The following is a 9932-nucleotide window of genomic DNA, read 5'->3' on the forward strand; positions in this document are numbered from 1 at the left end:
TCTCGCTACCAGTCCCTCGAGAGAGAAAACAATTTTAGCGTTTTGATCGGATCGGTTTTGTCTGGTTCTCGTTCAGGAGACTTTAGGAATTATTAACCGGAACAATCCCTTCTTTCCGGAAACAAAATTGCTTCATGACAAGACAAGTCACCGTTTCGTTTTTTCTTAGAATGTCCACGGACTCTATGATCTTACGAAGTACATTTATTTCTTCATTCGCACGGCGCTCATTCAGAAAAAGAACATTACATCAACAGTATGCCTCTTATTGTTAAAGTTAATCCAGGGAACGTTTTAGGGAAATATCCTGACATTACATCGCCTGATGGTCTTATTTCTTCACCGCCGATAGAAACAGAATTGAAAGAGACTTCGCCGCTTCTGCGGGAAAAGATCAAGGCAAAACAACGTCAATTTAGGAAAGCTGTTTCGCGAAAGATACAGAGAAGACTTCGAAACATGAAGCGAACTCCAGTACTGATGCTAATTTTGATCGAGGTTTTTGAACGGTTTGCATACTATGGGATACTCATCAATTTCGTTTTGTTCCTGAACAAGTGTTGTGGTTGGACTATGTTTTTGTCAGTGGCAAGTGTAATGACATTTTCATCAATTTCGTGGTTCATGTGTGCTCTAACAGGAATAATGGGTGATTCGCGTTTTGGTCGCTACAATACCATCGTGAGTGGCTTCCTGGTTTATTTCTTTGGTGCTTTAACTCTTGTACTTGTGGCCTTTTTAATGGGATACTTTTACCTCGAGAATGGGCAACCTCGAGATAGAATAGACCAGCCTTGGATTTTAATTATTTTACTCGTGGCGTTACTGAGTATCTGTGCTGGAGAGGGAGCTGTAAAGGCGAATTTATCTGCTTTTGGGGCAGACCAGCTTAAGAGAGATGCACCAGTGCAGGAGAACAAGATGTTGTTTAATTGTTTTTATTGGATGTCCAATGTGATTTCGTTGCTGTGTCTGGCTGGTGTTACGTATATTCAACAAATGAAGTGGTGTTACGGCTTCACCATAGGGTTTGGTATTCCTGCTTTTTCACTGACAATAGCGTTTGCAATATTTCTTTGCTGTCGCAAGCATTTCGCCATTGACAGGCCTCGTGGCACTGGGCTCAGGAATATGTGGCTTATTATGCGTCAAGCCTGGTCAAGGAGAAAAGCTGTTAAAGTGGAAGAGAGGTAGTCATCCTGGGCTTGTAAAATAAAGAATGATATAGATTTTGAGTATGCTCACATGCTGACCACTAGTAACAGGGACCTCTCCCCCCTCTCCTCCCTCCCCCCCCCCCCCCCTCACGCTTAGAATACAGGATTACACATCTTTTACACAAGTTTACAGGGGAGCTTGATGCCAGGTAGGTGATGCCAGCGGCGTCACAATCAATGGCTATGGGTTTGATAATCTCACTTTTCCACACCAAGCAACTTGAGATCTTGGCAATCTGGAAACCTACAGCTGTAAACAGAAAATCTTTTAACTCTGCCTTTGATATTCAAGGCCTGGCTGTCAACTTTCATACGCTGCTTAAAATTTTGATAACTGTCTTTACTGATATTTTCTCTGTCGTATTTTGTTCATCTGTCTGTTCTTGTTTTGTTCATTTGTTTTGTCCTGTTTTTCTTAAAGGGAGTTAATTCCAAGAAGTACTTGTACTTCAGAGAGTGATTTTTCTCCAAGTGGTGGAGACTGGCTGGACATGGCACTGGTGGCTTATGGTGGAACATTTATGGATTCTGAAGTGAATGAACTCAGGGCATTGAAGAAAGCTGTTGTGTTTTGTTTGCTCTTAATTCCATACTGGATGATTTATACTCAGGTAACTGAGAATGAGGTTTTAAGACATGTTTCAAATTTTACAGCTAAACATCTTCTGGTGATGTAGAGCTGCAAAGACTTCTGTTAGTTTGATGTTTATGTACGCTGTAGATGAGAGTTTGTATTGATACTATTATATTACAATCAAAGAAAAATTTTTAATTGACATAAAAAAATTCAAGGTGTGTAATCAAACACTACTCTAACAGTTCATCATTTTGCAATGGAAGGCCATCAAAGTGATTCTAGAATGAGAAAGGTGACTGATTTTTGTTTACAATCAATTTTGGGATCAGTTGGTCAATTACTCAATAAGCCTATTAACAAACATAGAAATCATAAAAGAAGAAAGAAAGACAAAAATACACAAAGTCAACAAGTATTCAAAGTAACATTTGGTTGGTGGTTTGGTTTGCCAGTAGGTCAGTCATTTGATAAATCAGTCAGTCAGTTGGTCTGTCAGTCAGTTGGTCTGTCAGTCAGTTGGTTAGTAAGTCATTCAGTCAGTTGGTCAGTTGGTCAGTCAGTCTGTTGGTTGGTCAGTCAGTCAGTCTGTTGGTTGGTCAGTCAGTCAGTCGGTCAGTCGGCAAGTTGGTCAGCCAGTCAGTTGGTCAGTCAGTCAATCAGTTGGTCAGTCAGTCAGTCAGTTTGTCAGTCAGTCAATCAGTTGGTCAGTCAGTCAGTCAGTTTGTCAGTCAGTCAATCAATCAGTCAGTCATTCTGTCAACCAATCAAGCAACCAATTAGTTACAAAATAGTCAAACAGTTAGTTGGCCAGTTAGGGCCTCTCTACACTAGCAGACAAAGCTCAACATTCAAAGCTAGAATTTTCCTGACAAAATCAAAGAGAAAATTTTGTCATTACATGTTTTTGTATCTGGTAGGCAATAAAAATTTAAAAGCCGTTAAATTCCACTAGCTCCTGACCTGTTCATAAGATGAGCCAGCATAGTTTGCCAATTGAAAGTATTCCACCTCCAATTTACAGGATTTATCCTAAGTTGTTTTAAATTATTTTAGAATTCCCGAATTTTGCAATTTATTTCAGTTCAATTACATGCTAGCAGTGTGTTTGAAGATTTGTCGGCTTTGGCAAAAGTTTTTTAACGTGACAAACCATTTGCAGTTGTAAAATGTTAGTGATAACAGAAAAATTGTCTGAAGAAACAACTGAAAACAGTACTTTTTTGCTTGCATGGAAAGACCCTTAGTCAGTCAATTAGTCATTCACTCAGTTATAGTCAGTTTTTCTCAGTCATTTAGTCTTTCAGTTGGTCAGTCAGTCAGTTAGTCAATTGATCAGACAGTCAGCCAGTCTGCAGTCAATGAGCCAGTCCAATCAATCAATTGAAGTCCTCATTTTACATCTGTGAGTCTGTGTACATTGCAAAAGACAAAAGGAGGGACAAATGGAAATTTTTAAAACCCACAATGTTGTTATTGACATTCATATTTTCAACTGAAACTGAATTTCAATTTATTTAATTAGCTTTACAGCACATTTATCCTGCAAGGTCTTCACCTCAAGGCTGAATATGGAGGGTTTATTATCCCTGCTGCTTGGCCAAGTCTCTGTGAGATTTTTATTCTTCTGATCCTTGTTCCGATGCTGGAGAGAGCTATATATCCCAGCCTGAATGGGTGTGGTATTAATGTCTCCATCCTTGGAAAGGTCATCTTAGGAATGTTCCTGGCCGCTGGTTCAGCTGGAATGGGTGAGTACAAGTTTGGGGCAGATTCAAAGGTGGTTCAGGTGTTTTGGTCGAACTCCCTACACTGAATTTGAAAAACATCTTAACACATGCAATTATTGGGAATTTTTTCTATAACAATAGTTATCCCTGAAAAAAATGAGAAATCATTTTTTTAAGATCTCAATTTCAACATTCTTGGCAGGGGCATCGCCCCTCACCCTTCCATGGATTGCCCTCTTTTTGGTAGACATTTATCCAAACGCTCCTAATTACTACAGTAAATCCTAGATTTACCCATGGTAAAAATGCACAAATTTCATGTAATTTGTACCTGCAAAACTTTTACTACATCTTCCTCATGTATCACAATCAGTAAGGGCTGATTTTAAAGAAAAATAATTGTACCAAATGCTTTCAAATGCCAATATACATATTTGTACCTGTCAAAGATTGAAAATCAGTAATGAAACAGTCATGTACAGTGTACATATAGTCTGCTTCAAAAGGGTGGTGCTGGTGGCTGCTAAAATCTTACACATTCGACACTCCTTTGACCTTTCTTTTTTCACTCTACAGCTGGTTATGTTGAAAAAGAAATGACAAACAGTTTTTTTGATGCTGGTTCTGTCAATCATACTGCCAGTGGGGAAAGATACCCTGTGGTGAGAGACTATTCTATTTGGTGGCAAATTCCACAGTACACCCTGATGGGTATGAGTGAAGTCTTCACAAGTATTCCAGGTAAGGCAGTGTACTGTCTTGTTCATGTTATACATTTACCAGACACTGTTTAATCTTGTTGAATTGAATTTAAACAGGGAATCTAAAGTATAGACAAAAGAATTTTAGGGTATGAATTAGATAACATGGTAGTGTTTATGTTGCATTATATTATGTATTTATAGCTCGTAAGTGATGTCCATAATGTATTGTAAGTAATTCAAGTGTGTTGCAAAATAAAATTAAACAAATAATAATTATAATGAATAACAAAACCAAATAAAAAAATGTATGTATTTAAATTTAGACAGCTATGAACAAGGCAGTGCCATCACAATTATCTACACTTTTTTATACGTTTTATCTTCTTATTAATGGTACAGTAACTTTATGACCGAAGAAGCTGATGAAGCCTTAGACAGTATCTTTCAAAGTGTGTTGGCTTTCATCTTTTATGCCCAATTCACAGCCCTGCAGGGAAGCATTTCCTGCCTTTCACCTGGTTTTTTCCTGTTTTGATAAGCCTTCCTCCCAAACCTCACATTTCCATAATAACTTACAGCATCTACATAATCATTGCATTTTGAATTTTTTTTGTGTACTTTCTTTACTTGGAAAATGATGTAAAAGGAAATAAAAAATAATGCAGTTAACCAATGTATGTAAAAAGGCAAATACTGGAGGGTTTTCACACTCATTTTAAAACCATTTAGAAGATCCTTCTAGTTAGACTTAATGTTTCCTGTTTTGTATGGGTTCTTCATCATTTAGTTAACGCTCTGCACTGAATTGAAATATAGCGTCCTGTTTGAATTGCCATTGTTCTGGAGTGACTAGCCTCATCTTCACGAGGAATACAAAAGAATTATCGCATCTATGAGAGGCTAGTTAGTCTAGAACAATGGCAATTCAAATTGGATGCCATAAATTATTTTGCTTTGGCTAATATGAATTTGATTTATGTACATTACCCTAGATTCATGGCATATCACTTCTATGTTTAGATATTTTAATTTGTAGCAAGTTCAACTTGTTTTACTGATCATTTTAGTATAACTTACACGTATTTACTATCTGATTTTAACTCTAGGACTTCAGATGGTGTTCATCATGTGCCCAGTCACACCACAAAGTGTGACATCTGCAGTATTTAATATCATGATAAGTATTGGAAGTCTGCTGAGTCTTGGCATTTTAGCGCTTACCGCTTATCTTTGGGGGTGGTACCCTAGAGCCAGGGAAGGGGCACTCAGTTACTATTTGGGTAACGACAAAGTTGCCTACTATTACTGGCTGTTAGCAGTAGTGATGGTCGCAACAGCACTTTTGACTTCTATTGTAGGATATACTTGTGATATTGGACCTGACAAAAATGGAATTAAACACCAAGTGCTGGTCAATGAAGAGACTTCGACACAAGGTCAGCTTTCAAATGCCGGGGTTGATTAAAAAAATAACACATTTGTGGAGCTCAGCTCGTGACAAACTGTGTTCTCTGTTTAAAATATTTATTCTAAATTGGAAGTGCGTTTGGATGTGAAGTTGTTGTAATGTTTCAGATTGGAAAGCTTGTATACGTAAAGTATTGTACGCTGAAAATTAGTTTCCGAACATCATTAAACGAAAGATACAATACAATATATGTTGTTCGAATAAGCTAAGGTGGACCTTTATTGCTCATTTCAAGCGGATGGAAATTAGCCATGCATTGTGATGTTAATACTTCAGTTTACAGTTCTTAAATCAAGTACTTGTTTCATTTCTAAAATGCACGGGAAATCGCTTTTCACAATTTAAATTCTGCGTGAAGACAAATTTTCTTCGTCAAATCAAACTGGATACTATTGAGAAAAGGACCAACAAAACTCTACAAGGCAGACTAATAATTTTCGTGTTTAAAAATGTCCACAGCGCAGTGTTGTAACGAATCAGAAATTGATAATGAGAACGGTGCTTGGGTTTCCAGTATGGCTAACTGTGTTTAAACCTTCCTTAATTTCCGTCTCTGTTTGTTAATCAGTTTGTTGCGAGCGACAATCTACACTAGCTCGTGGCAAAACTGTGTTCACTGTTTAAAATATTTATTCTAAATTGGAAGTGCGCTTTTTTTTTTAATACATGGACATTGTGACTATGGATTTTTTATTTAGAATTGATCTGTGCCACAGATATAGCCACTAAACAATGCTAACCATCAAGTATTTTAACAATTTATTAGGAGTAAAGAAACATCTTAGTAAAATAGATATCAATATTGATTACAAAATGACTTGACTCTGTGGCCGTAGAATTACGATAAAGATGATTATGATAATGATAATGACAGTGGAGGATCTAGACCTTGATCTAGGGGGGACGGGCAGTTTTTTGTCGCTTGCCCTACTGACTTTTCTTCCTTCTTCGATTCTTTTTTTTTTGTAAACCCAAAATAAGGAGGGGGACCCGGACCCCCCAGGGCCCCTCCCTTAGATCTACCATTGAATGATAATAACACTGACAACGGTAATGATAACGATAACGATAAAGATAGAAGTAATAGTGGCAGAAACTGTAATGATGATAATAATGATGAAGATATAGATAATTAAAGTACAAATTTAACAAAACATTTGTGACCTTTTCTTCTGGTTTCTGGAATTCTCCAACCACTGGACACAGCATTCAAAGAAAGTCATCGATGTCCAATGTCACTGAAATGATCAATGTCCTTTCACCAAGGCCAAATCTAGCTTCGATTAATTCTGTGCACATTAGGTACTTATCAGGGTTGTACCCCCGTTAATTACTCTGGTCCCTCACGTCTGAACACCGTGATCATAACTAAGTAACCATATGACATTGTTTGAGGAAAGTTGTAATGACATGAGACCGTGGTGACAAGTTACCCAGGCTGGTAAACGTATGTGTAATTGAAAACTCGTTTTTCGCTGCTGTCAATAAAGCGGCGAACTTCACTGAAAAACAGGTGCAAAGTTGCAGAGTGTGTCATAAGATTAGAACATTTCAATCCATGTGCATTCTTTCCTTTTTAAAGTAATAAACTGTACTGTATATCACGATAATGATCGAAGACGGCATAAAATTATGAGATCGCGTGGATTCTTTGTGTTCGCTTGTTTGAAAGGCCCAGTAATTCGAAAAAGAGCGTCAAAAGGTCACGAGGAAATTTTTTCGACTAAGAATTTTGAACGAATGGAATCAGTCTCGGTTTTTTAAGCGTAAATATATTATATATAAAATAAAGCTATTTTGCTCTTTTTAATGACATGCACACTACAATGACAATAGTATTGAAAACTCGTTTTCTGCTGTTGTCAATCAAGCGGCGAACTTCACTAGAAACAGGTGCAAAGTTGCAGAGCGTGTCCTAAGATTGGAAAATTTCAATCCATGTGTTTGTTTCTTCTTTTAAGTAATATACTGTACTGAATATCACGATAATGATCGAAGGCTGCATGAAATTACGAGATCGCTTGGTAAAAAGGCCTATTAATTCGACTTAAGGTTATAAGAATATTTTTTCGACCAAGAATTTTGTAGGAATGAAATCGGTCTCAAATTTTTAATCTTCAATTCCTTGTATTATCATAATTATTATAAGTTTTATTAGTATCATATTATTATTATTGTAATTATTATTTCTGAAAAATTTACCACTTCTCCCAGGCAAGAAGTTAAGCAAAACAGAAGCACCAGTACTTCGCAGAGCAATCAGTTGGGTCAAGCAAATGACACGTACACAATCATCTGTTTTTAGCTATAGAACCGGCTTAGCACTTACTAGGAATTTAAATACAGGGTAGCACACATATCAGCGAGATGTTTGACATCTATACAGATTCTATGCTGAAAGCGAGATTGTTACTTTAATAACAACCGAAAAGCGTTTTTTACTTTTTTCGGAATGTTATCTTTTTTGGTTGGAATATTACATGTCCTCGATAGGATGCTGTTTGTCCTTTGGGCAGGGCTTAGCTAGTATTGGCTACCGACCAAGCTTCTCTGGAAAGGTGTGGTTGATTATCCTGCGGGGGATGTACCGTGCCAATATGCATGAAGTCGAGAAACGCACGGCGAAGTGTTGCAATTCGCCAGAAGTAAATCAAGGGGTTAAGAAGCGAGCCTAGCAAGACAGACGTGAAAGACCATGATGAAATAACGTACAATAAGTGAGGCTCCACCCAATCATTTGATATAGCTGCGTATATATTAAGCACAAGTGTGGGCATGTACGAGAACAGTAGCCCTGTTACAATGATTGTAAAGGTATAAGCTGCCTTGTTATTCTTCCAGAGTTGCTGGGTCTCCTCCGCGGACAACTGGTGGGTCTGCATACGGCGCTTTTGCCTTTGGGACTCCATTAAGACTACCACACAAGTGTATACAATGACAGCAATGTAAACAAAAACGATAAAGGCTGTCAGCAGTTCGAAGATGGTTAGTAATGGCTGGTTCTCTACTAACTCATTCCTAGAGGCCATCATTATCATCGAGATTGAAAACGATGCTGACACGATCCAGACCGTTAGAACACCAACTATCATTCTGTTCTCCGTGGCAATTTCTTCGTATCTGAGGGGTAGCTTTATGAAGACGAAGCGTTCGACGCTGATTAAGACGAGATGGCCAACCGACGCGAGGCAAAATCCATAGAAAGTCACCGAAACTACAGTGTCAAGCGCGCAAAACGGTGCGAAACCGTTCAAGTGCTTGATTTCTGACACCACGAACAAGGGTTGTACCAACATGCCAACCATTAAATCCGTTGCCCCCATACACGCAAGGAGAATGTTGTAGAGAGTTCTTAGCTGTTGTTTCGTCGCTATGACTGCGACGACTAATGCATTTGACAGGATGGCTGCAATGGCTGAGATAGAATTAATGCAGATGACAGCGATTAGGTTGTGGTGAACACCTCCTGTGAGGTACCCTGGCTGCCAGGCCGCGTAGCTAAGGTGATTGCAATCTTCTAATGATACGTTGCTCGCAGGTAAACTTGTCTCCGACATTTACACGAGATAGTTCTGTCTAATATTTAGAAACGTGAATGATCGAAGTGTTACTCAAAGCGTTGGATTTTCCAATCGTGTATGGGTTGTTAAAGATTTATCTTGCAAGAAAAGGACCAATCATGAATATTATTGTTTCCTGTTAATTGTTTAACACGTGTTCCATATACAGTCCAGACAGTGCTGATTGTGTTTAAAAATAAATTCGGTTTCACAGTTCTACAATGGTTCTTTTCTCCTGAATAAGATTTTCTGCAGAATTCGCTTAGATAGTTAAGTTGGCAAGTTCGAAGAATGACACATCACGAAAAAACGATTTCTCTCAACAAGAAAGTTAATTTGCAGGAATTCTCAAATGATAATTATATTTTCGAGCATTTTAGTTGGGTGTAAGCAAATAACACCTACATAATCGTCTGGACCTTTATTACAGAGTAGCCCATGCTACCAGCAGGACTGTTTAGATTTATACAGATTTTGTGCCGCAAAATTGTGTGGGCTATTTGTGTTTGCATAAGATTATTTCGCTGGGAAATATAGCACCAATTAAAAATGGTAGATATTGCATCCGGTATCAGTGGATCACTTATAGGAGATTTATTTCTATGGTTGCCTAAGCTGGTTAATACTATCTCCTGGGAAGAAGCAGCTGTGATTCAAAGTGACTAAGACGATAGTGATG

General features: G+C 38.0%; 2 protein-coding genes across 2 annotated transcripts; one reads left to right on the forward strand and one right to left on the reverse strand.

Annotated features, from left to right (window-relative positions):
• Window positions 1–16: 16 nt before the first annotated feature.
• Window positions 17–6847, forward strand: LOC113684524 (solute carrier family 15 member 4). Its single transcript, XM_027201920.2, has 5 exons — window positions 17–1190; window positions 1639–1828; window positions 3317–3542; window positions 4098–4262; window positions 5332–6847. Exons 1-5 carry the CDS (start codon window positions 259–261, stop codon window positions 5688–5690), a joined length of 1872 nt encoding a protein of 623 aa, XP_027057721.2. The 5' UTR covers window positions 17–258; the 3' UTR covers window positions 5691–6847.
• Window positions 6848–8181: 1334 nt separating this feature from the next.
• Window positions 8182–9932, reverse strand: LOC113684517 (trace amine-associated receptor 9-like). Its single transcript, XM_027201909.2, has one exon. The coding sequence runs from the start codon at window positions 9248–9250 to the stop codon at window positions 8213–8215; it is 1038 nt and encodes a 345-aa protein (XP_027057710.2). The 5' UTR covers window positions 9251–9932; the 3' UTR covers window positions 8182–8212.

Source organism: Pocillopora damicornis, chromosome 13 (genome assembly GCF_964200805.1).
Source record: "Pocillopora damicornis chromosome 13, jaPocDami1.2, whole genome shotgun sequence".
NCBI classification, from domain to species: Eukaryota; Metazoa; Cnidaria; class Anthozoa; order Scleractinia; family Pocilloporidae; genus Pocillopora; species Pocillopora damicornis.